The 25,244-nt window shown below is 42.3% G+C and overlaps 1 protein-coding gene across 2 annotated transcripts in view; it reads right to left on the bottom strand.

Annotated features, from left to right (window-relative positions):
• ARVCF (ARVCF delta catenin family member) overlaps positions 1 to 25,244 on the bottom strand; it is a 150,790-nt gene that overhangs the window by 76,715 nt on the left and 48,831 nt on the right. For both annotated transcript variants that reach the window (XM_082066596.1, XM_082066597.1), the window contains exons 3-5: positions 19,059 to 19,217; positions 9,634 to 10,241; positions 2,188 to 2,687 (exon numbers count right to left, since the gene is read on the bottom strand). In XM_082066596.1, coding sequence (XP_081922722.1) covers positions 2,188 to 2,687; positions 9,634 to 10,241; positions 19,059 to 19,217 — 1,267 coding nt within the window. The remainder of the gene's footprint in view (positions 1 to 2,187; positions 2,688 to 9,633; positions 10,242 to 19,058; positions 19,218 to 25,244) is intronic.

The following is a 25,244-nucleotide window of genomic DNA, read 5'->3' as shown; positions in this document are numbered from 1 at the left end:
TTTGGTTTATCACTAGGGAAAAGTACCCAGATAGGAAGTCAAGATTTCTACCACGACAACATCGGAATTGTGATCTGAATTTCTGAGCCTGCAAACACAGCCCTTTTGCAGCAGCCATGGCTGAACGCTCCCTTTGCACTCCACGCTGGCTCTTGTTTCTCTCTGCTGACTTTCGGAGCTCATTTTTCAGACAGACAATTCCCCATTATCAGCTGAGGCTTTGAACACTGACTGCAAGGACACCAGCACCCGCCACAGAGGCATTGCTGGAATACTCTTCTCTTCTATATTGATGCTTGAATGTCTCACACTGGATCTGGTAATATCATCTTAGACATAGAATGAAATGATGCCTGGTCAGGTGGAGATTAAATGCACATCACCTGTTACTGGACATCTGTTTAGGTTAATGCCCTCAGTATTCCTGGTGTTGCTCAGTAAATGGAAATAAAGAGCTTTAAATAGCAAAAAGGAAAGTGGAATGAAAATACTGTATTTAATTAGCAGGAGCTACTGTCAAATAAAATGCATTTGAACTCTAAAACTAATTAATCAACTGGAGATCAAAGCAATAGCCATATAGAGTGAAAATGGAAAACACTGAGTTTGTTTTTGTCATCTCAAAAGTGACTGATTACCATTTGGCATTATAATGATATTCCTTCAGAGTAAATTATAGACCGGTTTCTCCTTTCTTGAATCTAAAGAAATAAATTTATTCCTTCTCAGCACTCCAGAAATGAGTTTTGGGTAAACTAGAACAGTGCATAAACAGATGTTCTTTAAAAAAATAATAATAAATTTAGGTCAGCCATCATACTAAATTACTGCAACAAATGGAATATAAATGCTACCTATAGAGTTTCTGGGTTAAGAGACAATGCACCAACAGCAATCAAAGCACAACCAACACACTACTCAGAGGATCTCTGACAAACCAGCTCACTGGAGAGGGACTGAAAAACACCCCTGCTAGTTTCCAGAGACTATATTTAGACCTCATTTGCTAAATATCCTGTAATGACTGCGGAAGAACAGTTGGAACAACCAAGGCCACTCTTCATCCCAGAGAATTATGATTACCAGTAAAAACTTGGAGAGCCTACTATAATTTTTTTGAAATTATTACAGAATTATGATGTTTACTTCTCATGGCTTAATCCACATTCACAACAGGGCCTGCCTGGAGAATCCAACACTGATAAGGTAGCTGAACAATTGCAGCCCTGGACTCATTTTTGCACTCACAAAACTTTCTGAAAAATTATGTTCTGGCACTGAAATTCGCTGCAACTGCCCTGGTCTCCATCCAAACATCCTCCGCTGCTTCTGAGAAGAGAAAGGGAAATCCATTTCATTCCTCGTGAGTTATGGGAGACTGAAGAACAATATATTTCTCCTTAGTTTAAGAGCTGACATAATTTTCCACCCTTTTTCCACTTAACGGCTGAACTTTGAAACTTGGCATATACTTTATTGCTCTTTTTGGATGATGTCCAAGACTAAGTTCAAATAAAAACCAAGTTGAATAAAGGAGTTATAAGTGCTTGAAAACTCCTTGCGAAGTGTGCATAAACTCATTAACTTCAAAACTTAATTCTCCCTTTTCCGATCATTGAACAAGCAAACCCTATGTCCAGAGCATCTCAACAGCAGACTCCACACTCCTTAAAACCTGAGTTTTCCAGGTCAGAAGTGCTGTGGCTTCACACACAACCTCAGAGTCCCCAGCAGCAGGGGCTGGAAGTGTTCCTGAGGAGATTGTTCTATCAACATGAAGTAGTTGGGACACGGCAGCAAAATTGTTTTATAACAGATTAACATACCTTACCTCATGATCATAAAACGCTGAGGGCAAGCACACAACAAATTACCTGTCAAGGAAGTCGCTGTAACTCATTTAAGTTTCAATAACTCGACCACATGCAGTTGCATGTGACACCCAAGCGGCACCATCCATCTCCCAGCAGGCAGGGAAACCCGAGTGTGACGCACACACTGATAATCTCCATTTCCTCCTGAAAGGCACGTTAGCCCCTGGCTTTCTCACACCACACATGTGGTGCTGCTAAAGAAACAGCTGCAGCCAGGGATCTAAATCGTCCTCTAGTCTCCAGAAATTCTTGTTCCTGAAGCTGAAAAGACTCCTATAAAGAACAATTAATTACAGAAACTACAGATACTGACCTGTAATTAGCTCTCTGACTTCCATGTCATTTGTTTTTCGCAATAGTCTGATCAATGTAGGGATCCCATCACAGTTCTTTATAGCCACCTTGTTTTCATTATCCTTCCCATAGGAGATGTTTCTGAGAGCCCCACAGGCTTTACGATGGACCTCTGGCTTTGGATGATCGAGTAAGCCCACCAAGATGGGGATCCCTTTGAGGTGCCTCACGTCCTTTTTGATTTTATCATTCTCGTAGCACAAGTGCTGCAAGTAGGCGGCGGCGTTAGACTTGACCGGGTCGATGGGGTGGCTGAGCATGGCGATCACTTCGGGGAGGTCGGGGTCCCTCCACCGGGGGTCTTTCCGAATGCTGTCGATGGAGGGGGAGCGCTTCCCCAGCCGGTCAATGCTGGCCATGCTGCCTCTCTCCGGCTGGGCCAGCGGGGCCGCGTAGCCCCCGTGAAGGTAAGGGATCCTCTCCTCGACCATCTCTGTCTCGATGGGGTCATCGTAGCCCCTGTAAGAAGCAACAATACCAATAGAAACGGCAAAAAGCACACAAACCACATTTAAACACTGCACCTCTGAGTCCGTATGGAGATTTCAGCTATGAGCAAGCATTTTAATATCACAAACTTTTTAATATCACAAACATCATTAGGGGCAGCATAGTTACACTTTCAAATAATTTATCTGTAGTAACTTGAAAATTAACCATAGCTGAGCACTCAGCAGTGAGGGGACTACAGCACAGTATTTGTTTGGCAATGAAATGATGACAGGAACTGCAAGTCATCAAACAGATTGCTTTCATTTTGGTCACTTAGCAAAACAATTAGGATAGAGCTGGATTATATTTAGTAGGAAACTCTGAGCTTCATTAATGCTGCTCCTTCTGCAACAACTCCAAACTTTAATTAAAGGCATTCAAGGCCTGAGCAGAGACCACAGACACTTTTCACCAAGTCTGAGAAGTCCCACTACATTTCCATGTTGGTGCTCACACAAGTACACCGAGCTCATCAATATACACAAGAACATCCAGGATGACGGAAAACCTAAGTCCTGAATCCAGGCATGTAATAAAAGTCCCTCTTGTACAGAATCATTTGGAATACAGATAAGAGGCTGATAGTCAAGAGACCTGGGTCCAACTATTAACAGCAGAGTAATTTGCTGGACATCCAAAACAAGTGCTGTACTCTGAGCTTTCCTCCCCAGATCAGCAACTAACCTGGACGTAAGACACTCTTAAAATAATTTACAGCACTAGAGTGAATGTCACCCATCTTCTCGTGCTGCAGTTCACTGCATGTAACTGAAGGTCACTCACAACCATTAACACATCCATTCAGATATTGCTGTCCTAGTTCACACAAAAGGCAAAGTTACAACCAACGCAGTTAAAAACACTCTAACGCAATACGTTCTTACGCTACAAATATGCATATTCTTTAAAAAAAAAATCAGTATTTGACAAACACTGCTTCTTTAACAAACACTGCTGCAACTATGAGCTCTAACCTTCCGAAGAAAAATCCCTCCCCTCTAGTTACCTCCTACAAGTACCTGCTAAAGGCAGAACATTTCTGCAAGAGATTTTTAAGGAAAGGCATTGCCAACTTCAGAATTTGTTTTTGAGATCCACTGATACACTTCATCATCCTTTATTCAAAGCAACACCTTTCAGCCCCCAGGACGTGCTTCGGTGCAGCCACCTGCGAGGTACCACCGGTGCAAAGGAAACCTGCAGCTTGTGCGCAGTGACCCGCCGGTCAAAAATTCTTCCATTTTATATGTGAATAAGCCCACAGGGCAATAAAGCGACTTGTACCTAACAGTTACGAACTCCCACAAACACTTCCAGTTGTACAGTCTCTCCTCTCCTGGGCTCACAGCAGCTCGCTAACCTGGCTGAGAAGGATGCAGAGCTGGGCTGACACACCGGGGAGCTGAATCAAAATTCCAATTAATCCTGTTGTTTCAAACCTCAAGTCTAGAAGATTTTCTTCCTCATCCTGCCTTCCCTCTACTACTACTCTTAGTAGATGTTAACATAATCTGATTTTTTTAATTATTTTTTTTAAAACAATTACAGCTTTTTGCCTGGTTTTTTTTTTCCTGGCCAGATTAGCTCCTGTCTCACTACTGTAGTTATCTCAGTCAAGCAAGTAGTTTTAATTGCTACAAAATGATTGTTGAAAACTTTCATTTTAAGAACTGATGGATGATTCCTTATATCAGGCTGAAGAAAGTACACACCATTAGAACTCAGACGAAAATGGAGCTTGCTGTTATCCTAAAGGGACTGCTAATTAAACCAGACTCCGGGGAGAAGAACAACTGGAGGTGGAGGCTGAACTTGGTCTTGTACAATTAATGCTTTTAATGTTAAAAGCACCTCTACTGACTTTAAGTTACTCTAATTGCTGAATGAAAGGATAAAAATGGGCCAGTATCCAAAACTCAGAATGAATCTGAGGGAATCCTTTTATCGATGCAGTTATTTGTGCATGTATAATTCAGTACTTGCTCTACACAGTCCTTTACAGTGTCTGGACAGCCGTTGTATTTTCTGTTACAGAACAAAGCTGTTTCCATCATTCCAAGAAGACAGTAACAACACCGAAAAGATTTACTTTTGTGCATATACACACAGCAGAAGTAAAAACAAACCACCTTAACTATTCCTCAAACAAAATTCTGCTTTTCACATATGCAAATTTGGGACAACCAGCATTATAACTACAACAGAAACTCATTTCTCAAACTCATCCTCATGTTAAATTCTTATTGACTTCCTAAAAGAAAATAAGCAGAAGATTAATTTTAATAATTGCCCTCTGCACAGCTGTTGCTTGCTTGACTTGCTAACTCGCCGTTCAGCACGTCTCACTCCTGCGAGCTGCCCACAAGACAACTGCGCACCACCCCAATTACACCTGCACAATTAAGCTTCTCTTGCCTTCTGATCCATGCAAATACACAAAGATAATTACTGTCTTGGGATGCAGTTTGTTTGCATTATTTCCGTGAAGCTGTCCAAACAGAACCACACGGATGGGCCCATCTTCCTCGTGCTGTATTCTCTCCCCCGTGCCACACAAAGCTCCTCGGTTTCATTACATTTGCCCAAAATAAGACTTCAGTTAGGACATTAAACTGCAACACTGTCATGACTGGAGAAAGGACCACATAACTCTTATACCAACAATGCTACCTTTTAAAATATTGTCACTCATTAAATAGGAATGTGAATACTTGAGTGAACAATGAGTCATTTTGAAAAAATCAGAAAAAAGATCATATCCCAACTTGCTACTTATTAGAATGAGATTTTTGTTTGCTGTTGTCCATTGGTTGGGTTAGTTGTTTTGTGTTCTTTCTTTCTTTTAACATAAAGGTTTTTTCTTCCATCATTCTGATACAAATCTACTGACACACCCAAGACAGCCAATAGGCTTTAACGACTCTCGCCTTTGACGATCCCTCTCTGATTACATCCCCAGGACACAGAGCTAGAACAGGACACAGGAAGACGCTGTTTCCCGATGCAGGGAAGAGGCTGCGTTCCCAGTGCTGCGGGTGGCGGGCAGGGCAGCGGGGACCACAGCACACGGTGCTGACCCCATCCCCACAGCAGCAGCACAGCATCCTCCAGGAAACACACCCTGACCCATAAAGACACTGGTAAGTGACTTGTAAAAACTCTTGGCATTTTCATACAGTCCCGTGCAGGACTAGCGAGAGCTTCAGCAGACGCAGCCGTCTGTGCTCAGGAGGCCAGGAGCTCTTGCCTCGGGACTGAAGAGACCTGGGAGTTGGCCAGAGCTGCTGAGTACAAGCATCTTGCCTTCCGTCTGTTTGCAGCAAGGCAGCCGAGTTTTCAGGATGCTGTGGGTCTCGCTAATCACCTGTCTCAGGGAATTGATCAAAACACATTCTAGCACAGATAAAAACTGGGAGAAAGCTTGTGGATTTATCATCTTCCTTGTGGCTTCAACACAGGCACATTTGAGTAAACAGGTGAAGGATTTACACATTAAATCCTCAACAATTTAGACAAGCGTTACATTCATCACAGTTTGCAGCTGGTGTCTGCTCAGGATAAAAGACCAGAAAGGCTTGGGAATTCAGTAGGGAACTTTGTGCCAAATATTGAAGAGGAAATCTAAGGACTTTGCAGAATGAGGTCCTGCTTCGCCAGCCTCTGTTCCCAAGAGGAGGACACACGAGAGGATTCAAAACTAGACTGAATTTTCTGTTGAGACAAGTCTGAATTACAGGCCACATGGTTAAAACACCGAAATCCCTTTGACTGGAACTCCCTACAAGCTGGTAATGGATGAGCTGACACTCAGGTTACCACCTGCCACACCAACCTCAGCCACATGTCAGTCTTCTGCTACCAGATGATCACCCAACTCAGATCCCGTTCACTCTATGGCGGAGTGTCAGGGGAAAGAAAGAAAAAGGTTTTTCCTACACCCCATTCTGCCCAGGCAGGTCCGTAAGCTCCTGCCCCAAACCGGACAACATCCCAACGCTGCCGACATCCTGGTATTACATTAACGCTTGGTCAAGCAAAGCGATTCTATGATTGAAGCAGAGAGGCCGATGTCCAGCAACAGGCACCGGCCCAACCCCGAGGCCACCGGCACAGGGGCTGCTGAGACCACCCTTGAAACAGGGGACAGTCGGCCAGTGCTGACTGCAAGTCTATCTAAAACTGCAAGCCTTTATATTCGAGACTGAAAAAAGACACCTGAAGTAGAATGTGACTAAATGTATGTGCTATCCATATTCTTGCACTGCCTATACATCACAGAAGCGATAGAGACCTAGTGTTACAGTTATTTCATCTAAAATCTGGCTTGTTTCCTGGTAATAAGTCAGAGTATGAAGTGACCACAAAATACAGTCCCAGCCTCGTAGATCAGGCTTCTGCTATAGGAAATTTAACAGCAGAAAACTGTTTTGTTGTTGATTTAGTCAATATTAAAAACTCATATCCTGTCTAGTCTGGAACAGTAAAACTGGAGAGAGCTGGTCCAGAGTTTTTAGGGAAAAAAGAAGTGCCATGAATGCTCGTACAAGTGCAAACTCCATTCTAAGAAGAAATCAGCCCAGAGGCAAGAAATAAGAAGTTGAACAGAAGATCATTTAAAAAAATAAGATGTATTGTGACTTGCCATTTTTTTTCCTGCTCATTTGTGTTAACTTCAACTTATCGATTAAAAAAAATATTCAAATAATAGTAGGGATGTTTTTTGTGAATGAAAAAATATTCTTTACTTCCTGCTTCTTCTTCAAAAAGGACTGTATGTAAACCACCTAGGAATGCCATAAGACTACATATTTTTAGACTATAATAAAAAACCTCCAAATTTAATAAAGCAACCCACCAAATGAAGAAAAAAGGGCATAAAACCAGTTACAGATGTGTAAATATGTTCACAAGTAAATTTGAGTAATGTTAAATCAGTATTATACAGTACAAATGCCTTTCACCCCAATTTATTACGCAATCTGCCTTAAACCAAACCAGAGCACGTGCTGAGGAAAAGAACATTAAATACCAGGTATTCTTCTTGCAGAAAATAATACATCTTACAGCAGAGACTCAGCATAAAAGAAAACAAGACACAAACCCAGCCACAAGCACTCAAGAGCAAACAGAAGGAATTTTTGCCTTTGTGCACTTATCTGGATTTATGGATGTTTGTGAGGAGGCACATTTTTCCCCAATTTAAAATGAAATACAAGCAGCTTAAAAAGAGGCTGGTGATGACAGAAAGAGAGCACAATAGATACTTGTGTCTGTGATCAAACGGAGCAGGCAAGGGATGGGAAGGACAATCTGCGCTGCAATCCCTGGGCTGGGAGCACACGGGCTGAGACTCACACCACGGGGTCAGGTGAGAAACCCGCGTTCAGTCCCCTCAGAACAGCATCAAAACCAGGAACCGACAGCAAGGATCCTTTCAACTATTAACAAAGGGGCAGCACTTACTGGGAAGAAAATGAGAGAATAACTTAAGTTTCCACACCGAGTCGGCAAACAGAAGAATTCCGTTTGTGACGGGATGAAGATGGAAGCCAGTGCTGAACCCCAGCCGGTGTCACAAGTGTTATATTCAAAATGTTGTTACAACATTATATCTACTCTACATACCCCCCTTTGGAAATCAAAAGTGCCAGCAATTTATCACATTCATTTAATAATTTTCACAAGGAATAACTTGTTTTAAAAATGCTAGAGATGAATAATCAAGTAGTAATTACCCTCACCTAGTACAAAGCACTATTTGTAGTCTTTAGTTTCTTGAAGATCAGTAGCATATCTGAAACGTACATTTATTGAATTGTTCAAGTATTTCTTTGAAATGTCAACAAGTAACTATTTATGAAGAGGCTCTCATACAATCTTCTTATGTTCTCACCAGCTCAGGTTTGCTGCCACAGTCAGGCTAATTACTTGTCAAAGCCTCTTGATCATATTAAGTATGGAAAAAACTCACAACAAAAGAAATGCAAAATAAAAACTGCGAATTGGTCCTTTCCAAACTGCAAGAAACAATAAATCAAAGGGATGTTTAAAACAAAAAAAAAACACCCAACAACAACAAACTTAAAAAATGCAAATAGGTAGGTTCTAAGAAGACGTTTAATTATTCATTGTGCATAGAGTTTGAAAAAATGTTAATAAAAATTTTAAAAGCACTGTTGCCTGTTTTTATAACAAGAACTGTAAACTTGTTCAGACGCAGGAGAGCGCCAATTAAAGTTTGATAGGTTGATCAGATTTTAATCTGGTTGTAGTTATTCCCTTTAGCCCTACAAAACGCTGATGTGGTTCCACTCATTGGTGAGCTTGCAAGATCAAAGATGTCACTGGGAAGATCTTCAGTGAGGTTCAGCACAACGTGGTCGTGCAGCTGAGGGTGTGCGGTCAGCACAGGATCAGGAGCTGATGCTGTCAGACACCTCCCCAGACAGAGCGCCCTTCTCCACCAGCCATCAGCTCACCTGCAGCCCTGCCAGCTGTCCCCAGTCCGTGCCTGGCAGATGTGCACATAACCAGACCTGTCAGAAGTCCCATGGATTACAAATCCCTCTTTTCACCTTGCTAGCAGGGGATGGCTATGGGACAACACAATGCAGTCACAACTCTCTTTTAGGAAAAGAAAAATAAGTAACTTAGCCCTCTTCTACAAGATCATCTCTTTCTTTCTAAATTCAACCTAAACTAAGCAGCCTAGAAACACAGTGAAAGGTTCTTGAGCACTACCATCATAACTCCCTCTGTATTTCCCAAGAGTTTTGCAGTCATTTACATGCTAATGAACTGATGGCTTCCACCTGTTTTTCTGTCAAGTAATTCCACAACTTACTAGATCATTAAGAGTTCACATAAGCAAAACAGCTGCAGATTAGCATTGTAAAAAACAAGTGGGTTTTACCTTCCTTTGTGAGGTCTTCCTCTCTCTGGCACACCTGCAGATGTCCTCCGGTTCACAGTTGAGTAATCAGGATCCAGTTCATACCCTTCATCGTCTACTCCAAGGCTGCGGTTATCATCTTCCAGTCCATAGGGCTCGGGCTGGAAGCGTTCTGGCTGGGAGCGGTTCAAGTCAACGTTGCTGCCTACGGGCACCTGAGGCTGCGCAACGGGACCATAGTTATCCCTTCTGCCCGGCAAAGTGAAGCTACCATCATCTGGCCTGTAGTTGCTTCCTGGCACGTAGGCGTAGCGAGGACGGTAGTTGACGCCACGAGACAAGCTGCCGTAGTTATCAGATAGGTCACCGTAACCATCGTGACTGATATAAGGGCGATACTGGCCTTCGTGGCTTTCGGGGTAAGAATCATTGTAGTTGTTGTAAGATCTGGTTAAGGTGGATGATGCTTGAGGTGTGATGTACCGCTCCCCGTTCTTCATGTACCTCCTGTCTATGGAGTCTGTGTAGCTGCCCATGGGCGACGAGCCGTCCATCGTCGGCAGGCCGTCAGGCCCAAGGGGCACCTGCCGCACTGTTCTGGTCGTGACTGTTTTGACCATTTTGGTCACCTGTGAGGAAGCAGTAAATGAATGTGTTAATTTTCTCCTTGCTGCACGATACAGGGAGCTAAAATAGTGAAATGGGGAGAGAACATCACAAAGCATACTACAGTGACATGCCTGCTGAAGCACTGGTGTACTCATGAGTTCACTTATCAGGTTTAGGATATAGTAGTGGAAAAATACTTCTATAAAAAGCTGAAAAGACAGGTCACAGAGTCAGAGTCAAGTGCACTCTGGGGCTCTTACTACCAAACAAAAACCACGGCAGCCACGTGACAGTGCGAGGAAGCCATGCAAAGTCATTACCCCAGCTCAAATTTGCCCTAAATGTTTTCAGGAGGCATCTTTCCTAGAGCAGACTTTGCAATGTTGAAGAGCCACAATCTGTCCTCCCATGATTAGCATAAATAAAACATCACATTCTCTAGTTCAACAGAAATACAGTCAGATGCTCCCGCCTGATCTGTACCACTGTGCAATGTGATGGTGCTCAAGTTTGGCAGTAATATTAAGGAAACCATGATCTCAAAAAAGAAAAGTTTCGGGCTTTTAGACAGCACAAATACTTTCTCTTCTAAGATACAGGTCTACATTCAACCACCACTTGAAAAGCCCCACAGGTGTCATTCCATTATTTTGGTGACATTGTTCGGCAATGATGAACACCAATGCTACACATCCTTTACAGCTGCAACTACCCTAATCATACTGGGCTGAACAAGATTGTTTAAAACATTGAAAAAAATATCTGTACACAAACACATCTTTATCTTTTCTTCCTATAAATCACACATAATTTCAACACATAGTATTTCACACAACTGACCAAAACTAGCCATTTTAAGTGTCCAGAGGACACTTGCGTTCAGGGATTTTTGCTAAAGGGGAAGAACAAAGACTCCTCAAGAGTTTCCAAGAACATTCTGTCTCCATGTGAAAGGTCTGGCAATCTGCGTAAGACAGTGCCAGACAAAAGCGACTACTGTTCACAAACTCGCAAAGGACCTTCTGTTTTGGTTGGTATCTGGGGTCTATAGACTTCTGTATTGTCTGTCAGAGTGATCAGCAAAAGCTGTTTTGGGGAGAACACAAAGTCCAGCAGAAGTCAATATATCCTTGGTTATCCTAACCCTAATAAAGTTATTTTAACCTACAAAAGTTAGCCTAACCGTACTAAATTCTGACTTTCAGCCCTGTGTTATAAAAAAACCCAACCAAGCAACAAAACAACACACCCACAAATATGAGACAGAGAATCAATCCACCAGAGAGTTTTGCACACAAGGAGGAACACAAAATCGTTAAGAGATATTTTGGGTTTCTAAAGTGTTATAAAGGTAAATAAGCATCAGCAAATTATTTTTCTTCATCTAAGCCACAGAATGAAATGCGTACATCAAGAGAAACAGTAACTATAATGTGTATTCCTGTGGCTCTGAAGTCCACATTTTGACCTATAGCCTCCGATTTAAACATTTAGATTGGCACCAGCTTAACCAAGCTGCTGCTAAAACAAAATAATTAGAGTACATATCTTGAAGTAGCTCCAGACATGTCCTCTAGCCAGATGTTTTCACACAGAAACCCCAAACAGAGAAAATTCACCCAAACAGCATTTCTCTTCCCAGAGACATCTGTGAGCAAATGATACTTCAGCCTAATGAACTAATGAAATCCTGCAAGACTGAAAGCAGCGCAAATGTCTCTCCACCAAAAGCATAATAAAACAGCATCATGACGCTGAATAAAGTATAGCCAGGTACCAACATGACTGTAGTATCTAATTGGGGTGAGAGCTGACAGAATGTTCCTGTTCAACCCAAAGAGATTTCTTTCGCAAGTAAACTTTGGGAAAGATGTTAGCTTCCATGCCTCCTTTTTTTCAATTTTTTTAAAAAGCACACATTTTAATAATGAAAAGAAGCTAGAAACTAAACATTTATTTCATGACATAGAATCCAACAGCAGTTGTTTACTACCTGTGCACAATACTTCTGCTTCCCACTCAGCAAATGATTGCTGTCACGGCATTTATAAAACCAGACAGCATTCAGTGAACGGAAAGAGCTGGCGCAGCTTACAGTAGCTCTTTGTGAACTGGATACACACAAAGCAACACAGCTCAGTGTTCTCCTACTGAAGCCTGAAACAAAAGTTTTATTCAAAGTAATATGTTCATAAGTCATCTTCTAAGAGTAGAAAAAGCAACATTTCTCAGGCCTGAAACAGGTGGGTTTTGCAAAGCAATGACAAAAGCGGACACTGTGCCTTTGCGTTCCTGAACTTGGGAACCAGCAACGGGAATAGCAAGAAGGTGGCGTTCCAACAATGTGATGAATCAGAAATTGATACTTGTGCCCGGCGAGGAACAAAGAGGCGGCTTTCTAGACGCCAGGACGAGCACTCGCATCATCTCACAAAGTGCTTTCAGTGCTGCTCAACAGGAGCAGGATATTTTAAATCTAATTCCGAGTTTTGCTATTCCAGACATATTGCCATCCATGCAGTTGTCAAGCTCAGACGATGCGGGTTACATAACACACCAGCGTGGCTGCAGCAATGGTGTGAGAGAAGGCGGCCGCTCTGAGCAGCGCAGGCCTCGCCGCTGTGTCTGCACCCAGCGCGGGGCTCTGCCTCTTTTTTGACTATTTCAGGTTTCTTTTTTTGGAGAATCATTGTTATTGTCAATCAGGATGAGGTAACACAACCTCAAATGTTATGGCAAGGACAACTGCCTACCAATATTCAGTACATGCACACAAAAAATGCAAAGCAGAATCTCAGAACACTTTGACAATCAATTCCTAGACAATTTGTGACCTACCAGTTACACTTAATGAATTTTCCACCATGCTCTAATACTCTTAAAGAGTATTTACAGATATGATTTTTTCATATGACCAACACAGAATGCAGGAGATTAATTTGCATTTTTTCCCCAACTTGCCCTATTTTCCCATCTTCCAGACTGGCACAGACAAGTTTTCAGTGGCTGTGGCTAATGAAAAAAACCACTTAGCATCAGCCAGCACATGTGAGAACAAGTTTACAATGTCAGCACAGCTTCATTTCCACCGTTTTCTGAATGCTGCCCCTATTAACCAGTGGAAAGAATCAGGACAATCAAAACTCCCTTGTCAGACACACAAAAAGGAAGGTTTCTCTCAAGCATTAAAGTACACGTTTCTCATAGCAGAAAAGCATGAAATGCTTTTAGCAGAAATGCTAAAGGTGTTATGGTGGGGCAATCAAACCAAGTCTCTTTACATTTTGAAAGAGGGGGCGTATTTGCATTCATACCTCATTTGTCAGTAGTAGACATTGAGACAGAACATTTATCACATGATAAACAGACTTTGTTGCCTACAGGACAATAAAGAGAAGCTTTTTGGAAGCAATTAGCCAGCAAACAGAGGAAGATCCATTTATTAGGTTTCCAAGCAATAAAAACAAACCACCACAAACCAAAACAAACCCACAAGCCAAATGTCTTTATTTCAGGAAATCCAGCTAAAGGGAATCTTTCATTTATAGTTCTTAAAAGAACAGAGGCAGTGTCGAGCAGCCTGACAGCACAGTAATCTTCTCTCCCAACATTTTTGTGGTTTCGTTAATGCTGCTGCAGTAGCCAGAGAGAACAAAGCTCTTCCAAATGGGAGTCCCAGCACATCTTATCTAAGAGACACCTGATCCTCCAGATGCACCCAATCTCAGAAAGATTTATTGGCATGTACTCCTCGCTGCAGACACGCTCTAATGAAAAACCTGGAGGTACCTGTTACTTTGAGAAAGTGTAATTTGACTTCCTCTGTTCACTTCCCATCTCTGAAGAAAATCTGCTCAAAGAGGGGTTTTAGCCCAGTTACATATCAAAGGTGTTCAATTGTTTCAATGCTACAGTCTCAGAGCATGAGAAGAAATTTTCCAATTACTTTCTTATGAAGAGGTTGTCTGAGTACACTTTAAATGTATTTGCAGTTCTTTATCCCCTGTAAACTATATTAAGGCTTCTAACCACAGTAAAGCAATGAAAGGTACCAATATACCAGGTTATTCAGGCCCTTTGCAACCAAAATCCTATGAGACTGCAAGCTGGTGTTTTCACTGCTGTTCCCCCATCCCAGAATATAACTGTATTTCAGGTTTACTGACCTTACCACTGTTCTCCCTGCCAGAGAGTAATTATTCTGTTAAATAATTCCCCTGCAGGCCCCATGATAATGTCTTTGCTAATTCTGTGTCTAGAAATACATTTACCAACAGAACACAAAGGAAACATTCCCACACATGAAGCAGCTTCTGTATTGTTCTGCCCCTCATCCTTCTATCTGTCTTGAAGGATGCGAGAATAAACATGAAAGTATCTGAAGACTGGACTCGCTGGCGGCTTGTGCAGCTGGTACAAGCAGATCCCTCCAAGCACACAGCACTGAGAGAAGAAAAGACAGTACTGAGATTTCAGCCCTCTTCACCAGCACCTACAGTGCTGCCTTCCATTTGGTTATTGAGGTTGGTTTTGTTTTGTCCCTTTTTCATAAATTAAGTGCACTATGAAAGCTGACAATGCTAAAAATTTTGTTGAAACTATGTCATAAAACAAAAACCAGATGGGAAGGCGTACGTGGGGATAAGAGCATTCTGGCATTTCTGAGGGCTTATTTTTGAACTACGGGCTGTAAAAACTCATCAGCCCAAGCAGGCTGAAGCTATCACCTTTCTATTAAATGCTGTGTAAGAACATGCCCCGTAGGTTTTCAAAACAACAGCTCAAATTTCTCTCCTTCAATTTTAAGCTTAAAGTTTCACCTTTTCCAAGGTTCCTCAACTTCGGCTGAAATCCGTTCTTGTTACATTACTTAATTCCCCAAATTTTCTGCAAAGTTTGGAAGAACATCCCAGGGCTTGTGACCGAAACTCTTTGGTTGTGGCCCTTTCCCATGGCTGGTGCTAGAAGAGTGAGCAACATTTCATCACTTGCAGGAAAGATCTGGCCTTGCTGAGTATTAGAAAGCACAAGGCAAGAGGAGGGACTGGAAATGAACAAATCCATGTACAGATTGATATCACAGTGTGTTATTGGAAAACATCATTTTCAAAGAATAAGGGTGCCTACATCACTCCAGCCTTTTTGCATTTCAAAGATAGAAATTAAAGGTGCCTGAAGAAAGAAGAAAGCAAACATTAACACAAGCACACGCACATCTCATTTGCTTTACCGGGTTCTCTCGAGCCCCTTTTGCAGGCGGCAGCGTTCCAGCTGCCAGGCGAGAAGTGACAGCCTGCTCCCCAAGGTGACATTCACCGCTTTAGCACGAGGGCTATTCGGCTTCCAGAGAGATTATGAAGTTGAAATGAAGTATTATCTGCTACATCTTTTGTGCACTGAATGTTATGTAGGGACTTAGTATAGTACTAAGACAATAGCAGTTTGGGGAAAATTACTCAGAGATATCTCATTTTGTAGAGGCAGATGTTCTCTATTTAAAATATGTAAAATATTAAATTCTATTATGCTTTCTTCCTGCTTCACTGCTACAGGCAGCTTTTCAAAGGCGCGAGGAAAAGCGTAGAGAACCAACAATGTTTCTGGATTAAAGTTGTTTACTTAATACACTATTGAAGTGAATAACCTCTGTAAATTTTGGTTTTGAAACAACAAGGGGTAAAAATAAATAAAGGAACAGCAGCCTACAGGAGCATTCCTATTTACAGCCTTTGCTATGCTCAATTTCAAGAGGAGGAATTTCATGCACATCACTCTCCAGCAAACTAAAGATCATAAAATTTAACTAAAATAAACAATTATAAAGATCCAAAAATACATACTAAATAACTAGGTTGAGTAATTCCCACATAAGCCATCCACCAAGCGTACATTTGGAAAACCTCTCTGGTCTCTCTGGCTTTTAAAAAAACATGACCTCCTTTATTTACTTTGTCAGAGGAAGCATCTTGTGCTGCCACTTCCTTTGCAAGACAAAGAGCTGCAGATGGAGCCTGGCGCTGCCCACAGAGTCTTCTAGTTACAGAGGCAAGAAAAATACGTTCTAAACCTTTCCCCACATAAGCCTAGAGCAAGGTAGAGCATGAAAATGTTCATTTGTATGTTGTCCTCACTACCTTGATTTAACAGATGACTGAAAAAATAAAAGAAGCTAAATACGAACCTAACCCCTCCTTAACATTTAATGAACACAATGTGACTATCTCAACTTCAAACATTACCCTTATTTAAGTAACAGATTAGACATTACTGAAAATAGATGTGAGGGTCCCACCACAGGAAACGCAGCTCGTTTACAAGGATGAGCGGTACCTGCGCACTACACGCACGCCCAGATTCGTGGGGGTTTTCTGTCAGCTTTATTAATTCTTAATCTGGGAGGGAAGAGGCAGAGAGACAGAACAGCAGTTTCTGGGCTCAGCACGGACCCCACCGCTGCACACCAATGCCCAGCAGACGTGTTCGCACCTCTCGTCCCACAGAAACGCTTTATTTCCTTTGCTGTCCTCATCTGAGCTGCAAGGTCACAATTTTTCCACTGCACAGAGGTACCAGGAAACTTAATTTTCTCTGTAAGGCTCTCACATGTAATAATATGACCTATAAAAGCACTGTGATGATACCTATTAGAAGTGATAGTAAGTCGATGCCAATTAACTGCAGGACACTTAACTGATGCTACAAAACCCCAGTGACAACAGTTTTCATTTTCACATTCTGTGTCAAAACAAAAAGCAAGTTGAAGACCGACATGATTAAAAAAATTTCGAAAAAATCTGGACCTCAGATTCACATCTTCGAGCTGTTCAATCCACACCACATTCTCCCAGCAAGGAAAGGCCAAAACAAAACCGTTTCGGAGACAAGAACCTCAGCAAAGTCACAGCAGCTCTTCTGACCGCCAGGGCTCAGCCAAGCCCATCTGCGTTTGCACATTTCAGGATCATTTTTCTCAACAACTGGATTTTTTTAGATTATTCTAAGAGCTGGACTTTTTAGCAATTAAATACTAGGAAACACCTCCAGATGGTAAGTTATTTGAGGGTTATTTGAAAGAACACAGCGGCAGAGCAAGAGCCACGTGCCCTGCCCTGCTCCACACTCACTGCAGTGCTGGGGGTGAACTGGAGAAAGCGGAGAACACCTCACTCTTTGAAACCCAACAGTAGCTCCAGGCTGGCTGGTTTCCCATTCTCTTTTCCCATATACACACACAATGCCTGTTTTGGAGCTGCCGCTTGTCCCTTTCTGTGGGAAGGCAGAAAAAATAGCAGGTACGCCACACAGAGGAGAGAATCGCACCTTTTACGCTATGACAAACACGAAGCTTTATCAGTGGCGTGACTATTTCAGACAAACTATTTCGTTCCATGTGGTCCCGTTATCTAGGGACCACTGCATGGCCTCTCCTCTATTTTTACAGCCGTAGCTATCATTTCATTCCCTTGCATAGCTGCACTTAGAGTCTCCTAAAACCATGTACTATTAGCGCATATAAAAAGGTGTCCATCACCGCTGTAATTTTATTGCTTCCTTCCTGTAAATAACAGTTGTTGTTGCTGTCACTAGAAAGAAAACAACACTTCTTTCACATAAATCACAGATAAATACTTAAGATTATTGGAAGAGCTAATAAAAATTAGGGGTTTTTGTCTGTTTTATTTTTATTTTAAGACCTTCATCTCCTTCCAACAATGAGAAAATAGGCCGGTTATTTTTATCTTCTAACAAATCACAACAAATATTAAACCAGATACTCAGTTTATAGCAGTGTGTGCAGGCCCACTGACCTCCGGAAACCAACATGCGTTCCCTCCAACCTGAGGATCTGATGTCCTGAATAGATATCTTAGAGGATTGCAATGCTGGAACACCAGTAAAAATAAACACTGATTTATGCAGTGACCTCTGTTCAACTCCTTTTTAGACCGAAAGCAGTTGGACAGTCTTTTTAATCAGCGCTGTTCAGAAGTTTTCAAAAAGGGAATCACCCTTAATCTTTCAGAAGACCAAAACCTAACGAAGATGTCAGCTCAACTTCGAAGACCCAAGCGTCAATGTATATTAGTGTTCCAGTGGTGCCCAAATGCATGTGAGGCAGCCAGGAACACACAGCATCTTCTCAGATGAGACTGCAAAATTATCTCACACAAGGGAGCAAAAAGACATCAGGAAAATTAGAACATACGCAACACCTGTAATCCAGCAGAACCTGAGGTACAGGTCACTTGAGAACACTCCCAGCTTGCCCCATGCAGCAGGAATAAAATTCCATTCACTGAATTGTTGCAGAATTTAAATGCTATGGTGTTATTTAAATAGGATATTTCTTGTTCTAAAGGACAAACACATAATTGCATACTGTTATTACAGATTACAACTAATTCAAGGACATATTTCCAAGCACATTTTCCTCAGATGCAAATTTACTCCAAGCCCCATGCACTCATCTGTTACAGTTTTCATATCACTGTATGTGTTTGCAGGGCAATGCTGTGAACTGTATCAGTAAAATAAAGTGATTCTTAAAAGAACAGTCTGGGAAGGGGTTCTAATGTTTTTGTTTGGTTAACCTGGATAATTTCTGCTGTTCAGTTCACAGCTCCACAAACAGCTGCAGCAGCACAGCTGATCGGGAGCAAACTAGACATGGATACAAAACTGGAAAAGCCCTGAACTCAGCTTTGCTAGCAAACAACATTCAAAATCACTGCGGATCCCAACAGCACAATTGTCCTCACTCAGGTTTTTCCCCGCTGGTTTTATTTTGTGATTGGGTGGTATTTAGTGATTCTCCTCATTGGTTATTAACCTCTCACCTTGGTTTCAGTTCTCCTTGTGGTTCCATCTTCAGAAGTGACAATAGACACATGGGAGGTGGGGGTGCCTGGGTCTTCCTCCACAGTAACTGTCTCTTCCACCATTTCTTGAGGCTCTTGCATCATTGCTATTGATGTCTGGTTACTGGGGCTTTGTTCCTAAAGAAGCAGGTAAAAGAAAATAAATTAACTTTCAACTTCTACCATCATGCTCTAAATCGTTCTACTGAATGCAGCTTTCTTGATTGAAAAACACGTTTTACCCAACAACTTGCAAGTAGATATTCAGAGAAAGAAGTACTTACTGTCTCAAAAAAGCATCCTGCAACTATGCTGGTATGGCCGGGCTCAGCTCAATAAATGGAAATCATGTGAAGCATCTATCAAGCCCTTCATATTTATAGGCAACTACTACAGACTAGCAGACTACTACCTTATATTTAAACCTGCTTTAAGCTTTCTCTTCAACGCCCAGCGTAGGAGGAATGGAATTTTTGTCTGTAAAAGCATTCATTCTGTTCCGCGGTGAACAGGACCATTGGCTTTCAGAATGGTTAATCTTACACAACATTAAAAGTTTATTTCTACTTGATAAAATACACTCAGTTGCAGACTACAAAAGGCTATAAAACTTCAAGACCTACTATTAAACTGACATCTTTCTCAAACTGTCCAAAGCAATGATAATTTAAAAAAAACCTGATAGCTAGAGATTAATAGCTGAATTATGTGAAATGCTACCCGTCTGACATCTTCCCTTCGCTAACTCCACAACATCTAACCGGCTATAAGCTTATTTAAAATTTATAACAGACAGACAACATAAAGAAACACTAAACAGAAAGAATGTAGATCAAAGGCTGGTTCTTGCAGGAATAGCGCCCAAAGAGAACGCTTCTGCCTGTCACCAGAACCAACGTCCGACCTTTCCTCCTTCTTATGTGATTATGCGTCTCAGCACAGAAATCAGAGAAGCTCCCCTTTGGTAGATGAATGTAATTCAGAAGTTTCACAGCAAGTGGCCAATAAAGAACCGACTTACATACTGAGAAATAAGACTTTTCCCCAGCATTATGAATCCTCAACTACATAGAATGAAATGACAGACTGTTCATTTCGTTATATGCCCCGAAGGTATCGGCTACACAGGCCTCAAAGCCAAAGCAGTGTTTCTATTTGCACATCTTGTCAAACAGGCACATAAAGAACATCTTTATTAAGGAATATATATATACACGCACAAATATACACATGCAGACACACCTTTTTTCATTTAAAAAAAGAACAGAATGACACAGGGCCCTAAACTGCAAAGTGAACACACTTTCCCTAAAGAAAACACCATAGGCAAAATCAGTGTAGCTTCCACATCACAGGAAAACAAAATGATTGGGTTGAAATTGCTGTCATGCAGGTGCCGAGTCTAATTATATAAAGGATTACATACTCTCTACCTGTGAGCAGCCCCATCACCAGGGAACTACAACATTTTATTTTGTAACATTTTAGTTACAAAAACTGCATTTTTCTCAGATGCTCTGGATTGCCCCCATTACAGGGCCATATTTTGTGCAAGCCCCAAGGGATGTTGTTCTTCCGAGGGACTTTGTGCTGCTGAGCAGGAGCAGGGTACTGAGTCTCATTAAGCTCCACAGGGAAAAGCATCATTTAATCCTTGCGTGATCTGTAATTTGCTTTGAAACTACCTGAGATGCCCCTGTTCAGTTTTCTTTATTTACAGCTGTATTCTGACATTCTGGAACTGCTGCTTTCTTTTCCAGGTAAGCACTGGTATTAACCAAGCCCATGACAACAAGCCTCAGGCAATCATCTCAGTCAAAACGCAACACGAACAGCCTTCCAAGACAGGTTGGACCACCAGAGGTGATATAAGCAGGGACTACTTCCATTTCCATTGAAACCACACAATAACTCAGGCTGCAGAATCAATGAGAATGAAGCTTCTGAAATCCTAAATAAAATGCATTCCTTCCAGTCTACACTACTTAATCACTAAGGCAAATAACTTGCTATACGCACTTCAGCCTTTATGGAAGGGTTCAGATGTCAGGTTGTGTCTTCCACCCACGGCTTCAGAAGGGAAACTGGCTCCTGGGACAAATATATTAATCCCTTCATATTTTTCTTGAAGATACTATATTCTAACTGCAACCCCCTTTTCCCCACCCCACAGTAAATCTTCCCTCCAAACAAAGATTTACACAGTATTGCAAAACAGTGAAGACTCAGAACTTCTGTTCGTCTTCATGCAACCTTGCCATCAGCAACGAAACCAGTTACATGTAGAGATTTTTTCCATTACACCTCATTCATGTAAACCGTCTCGTCATCTCTAAGGCATCAGTTGCCAAAACCGCTTCAAGGTGGGAGCTTCTCACTCCTCTCACACGCGTTTGTACAAACACACACCTCATCCATCATCCCCGTTTCCAGCCGCACCTTGAGGCGACTGCATGTATTTACATCTCTTCGTTCCCCTCTAGATTCTTCCGAGGTAAACTCTGCTTCGTGATAATAAACCCGAGGAGATGGAAGGTGGAAATAAATATTTTGTTCCTTGAGCTTTTTGCAAAACTTTTTCTTTATGAAGAAAAAAAGTCTCTCTTTGTATTCAGACTGCCTGTGGGCAAAGGAAACCTTTAAAGTTGGGCACTTAAACATGAGCAAATTGCAAACTAGAGCATATTGACTTTAAATGAGCACTGCGCTAGTTTTTATCCTCTGGCTGCTTCTAAAATGAAGATTCAGGGAGATATAGTACAGATCTGCATTCCTAAAAGAGAAAACTATTGGTAGCAAGAGACTGTCCTAAGTATCAGAAAGAATTAAAGCTTTCCAAGGTGAAGGTAGATATTCCAACACAGACAACTAACAAGACGGCATCTTCTGGTGTTTCCCTTCTTATTGTAAGAGGTACAGCGGACACCATGTGAGCAATGAGGAGAGCACAGCATCCAGCTTACTCTTCCCTGAATTAGTTTAAGGAGGTGGTTCTTTGATCTCCAAACCCAGTACTTTCTCCACATCACTAACTTGGAGCTGTCACGAGATAACACTGATGTAGAAAAGATGCAAAGATTTTGGTATCTGTTTTTAGTTTCCATCATTAAGGATTTTAGGTCACCAGAAATTGCAGAAACTGGGACACATTACCGCTTTTCAACCACCTTCCTCTGTGCTCGGCTTTAAGTCAGTATTTAGGATGCTCTTTTGCTAAATACATTTCAGCATCTCAGATTCCCATCATTTGGCAAGCAAGCCTAATTATTCAAAGTAAAACACAAGTTGCCAGATAGAGCTGGAACATGACACCCCTAATGAATAATCCTATCAGTAGTTCCCTGCCTGCTAGAGATGGGAAATTCCAGTTTGGAACAACACTGGCTCACCTTGCTGCAAGGCTTTAAAAGCGACACCAAGCAGACAGTTCCCCTTTTCCTTCCACACTGGCCAAGACCCCATGGTCCTTCCCACACTGTCAACCAAGAGGGTGTTCTCTGCACAAGAGGGATCTGCCCTGCCACAGCAACCACCATCAGCTGAGCTTCTCGGGGGACCAAGTCTAAAGGAAGCTTCTTTCCAGCCTGTTTCCATGGGAGACCATCAGGATCCTTGACAGTTTCTTCAGGCTGGCTCCCTCTTCCTCCAGGGACCCTCCCTTTGCAACACTGAAGGCACAACAGCCAAGCTACACAAATTGTGTCGCAGGGAACACCAAGGGCCAGTGGTTCCCTGGGGGATGTGGTGCTGAGGGGGATCCCCGGGTGTCTGGGCAGGGGCCTCGCTGGCTGGGCCACTGTCACATCACCTGAGCAGGACACGGCCAAGTTGCAGTATAGCACGGTGATGAGGGAGGCTTGAGGCCAACCTGGGAAACAAATCCGCAGGTCAGGGTTAGGATAAGGTTCAGTGGTAGCCAGGCAAGCCCACAGTGACAAGGCAGCTCTGAGGCCTGGCTGGAAGTCAGTCTGCAGGTCGGGGTCTATGGCCAGACACAGGCACGGCTGGAGCTCAGCTGGAGACCAGTTCTCCTCCAGTATAGCCCAGGCATGGGCTGAGGACTCAGGGCTGAACTTCAATAGAGGTCCCAGGTCTCTGGGCAAAGCCACTGAGGTCTGTCAATGCCCTCAGGGATCCCACAGCCCCTCGAAAATGGCTGTAGGAGATCTCTTGCAATAAACACACACATATCAAAGCGATATCCCCCCTAGTTGCTAAGCATTACCCATGAGATCCCTTCCAAATAATAATCTCTGGCTCCTTACAAGACAATTACAAACCAACACCAAGCTATGAGAACAGAATCCAATCCAGTTATTGCACAGAGCATCAGCAGCCCCAGCTTTTCTCCCTGCTTTTTTGAGTACCAATGAATCCTGCCCTGTTGATCTGCACTTGTATATCCAGCGTGCTTTTAAAAAGCCAAGCTATTTAAAAAGCAAAACAACAATCAATTTATCCCCAGCCTCTAAAAGTTAAGTGCAGATGAAACAGCTAAAGACCTTGTAAAATAAGCAAGAATCATAAAATAACAGTAATTCTTGTTTTGTTAAAAAACAGAGTGATTTACCATTTAGGGCACATATCTCCTAGGGCTTATTTTGCATTAGAATACTACAGCTTCTATAATCATCACCATTCCAATTCCTAGAGTTATGTTTCCATCAAAGCAGCTATTTTATATCTTTTTTAATAAAAGAATAACCTCCCCCAGGAGGATCAGACATCCTACTTTAAAACAGTAAACAAAGTTCTTTATTCTCTGCCTATGAAACAATTTAACACAGCCTGGAAATAATATAAAATTGCAGGAGATTATTACTTCCACTAAAACAGCCTCTCTTCAAAACCACTGAAAACACATACATCGAATCATCATTCTCCCAGAGATACCCTTTGTTCTGCGGTTTGCAATGCAGGCTATTCAGGCTACTGCTTACTCCAGGCTACTGTCAGATACCAAATTTGAAGGTTTTTGCAAAGCACAAAGGCTGAATTCTACACCAGTGGACATTTTTGTCCTCAACTGACCCCAGCACAGACAAAGCTCAAGTGTATCAACTCCTGCAAAACACAAGTCTGGGCATAATTAATAGCACTGGGCAACAATGCTAATTGAATTAATTGTGGACACCCTCTCCTCCTCCCCTTCTTTGTTTAAATTACTTCAATCTCTGCAAAGCATGAGATTATTTATAAGTGCAAAGCAGGCAAACATGGGTTTTGTCAGAGTTGAGTCTCAGGGGAACATTGTGCCTCACTGGTCTCCTTCCAGCTTCGGTCTGCACGTCCAGCCCCGCCGTGTCCTCAAGCCCTGATCTGCTTCAGCACACAGAGGAGAACGGAGAGAAAAAGGGCAAGTCTGCAGGAACACGTCAATCCAACAAGTCTGGAGCTGGCCATGTTCCTGGTTTGAGCATCAGATTGGTATCCCAATGGGACAGCAAAGAGCAAGAAAAATCACCGATGGAGTTTGTAGAACTTGGTGTATTTGTGGCAGACCTTTCTCCAATACAAGATCGAGCTCCCCAGCAGCTGAAGACTCTCAATCTGATTATTGTCACATTCTCCTGCCTTGTCACAGCTCCTGTTCTTTCACCACGGCCCAAAGATCCCTGCTGTGCTAACCCTGGATTTGTCCAGAGAGTTTTTTTGTGCACCTCAGTAGTGCAACAGCTGGAATCCAAACCAACCCGCACGTGCACATCACTGAGCCTGGATCACCTGAGAGGCAGCTGTGCAGGAGACTGTCTTACTGATTTAAACCATGTTTCAGGAACGGGGGAACAGATAAGCCCTTCCATACAGTGGTGCCTGCGCCTTCTGGGAGAATACAGAGGCCTTGTTTCCAAGGACTGCCACATGCTGCACTCCTCCAGTTCAAAAAATGCAGCAAGGTCCAGGTCTTCAGCACCAAGCTCAGGTGCTCAGCCACACCTGTCCCAGCTCTTCACGGCCACGGGAAACTCTGCTGCGATGGGGACACGTTATTCAGGCAAAATGGCACTGGAACAACAAGCACACGGACTAGCCCATATGGGAACCTAGATAGTGTATAACATTGGAAAGAGAGTTTGCAGGATAGACAATCATTTTAAGACGGGAATACATAAATATCTACTTTGCTGCAAATAAACTGATCTCCACTTAGTAAGCCTACTTCTC

Source organism: Streptopelia decaocto (genome assembly GCF_964273445.1).
Source record: "Streptopelia decaocto genome assembly, chromosome: 15".
NCBI lineage: Eukaryota > Metazoa > Chordata > Aves > Columbiformes > Columbidae > Streptopelia > Streptopelia decaocto.
The sequence above is the reverse complement of the archived record's forward strand: the minus strand, read 5'-3'. Positions and strand labels throughout refer to the sequence as shown.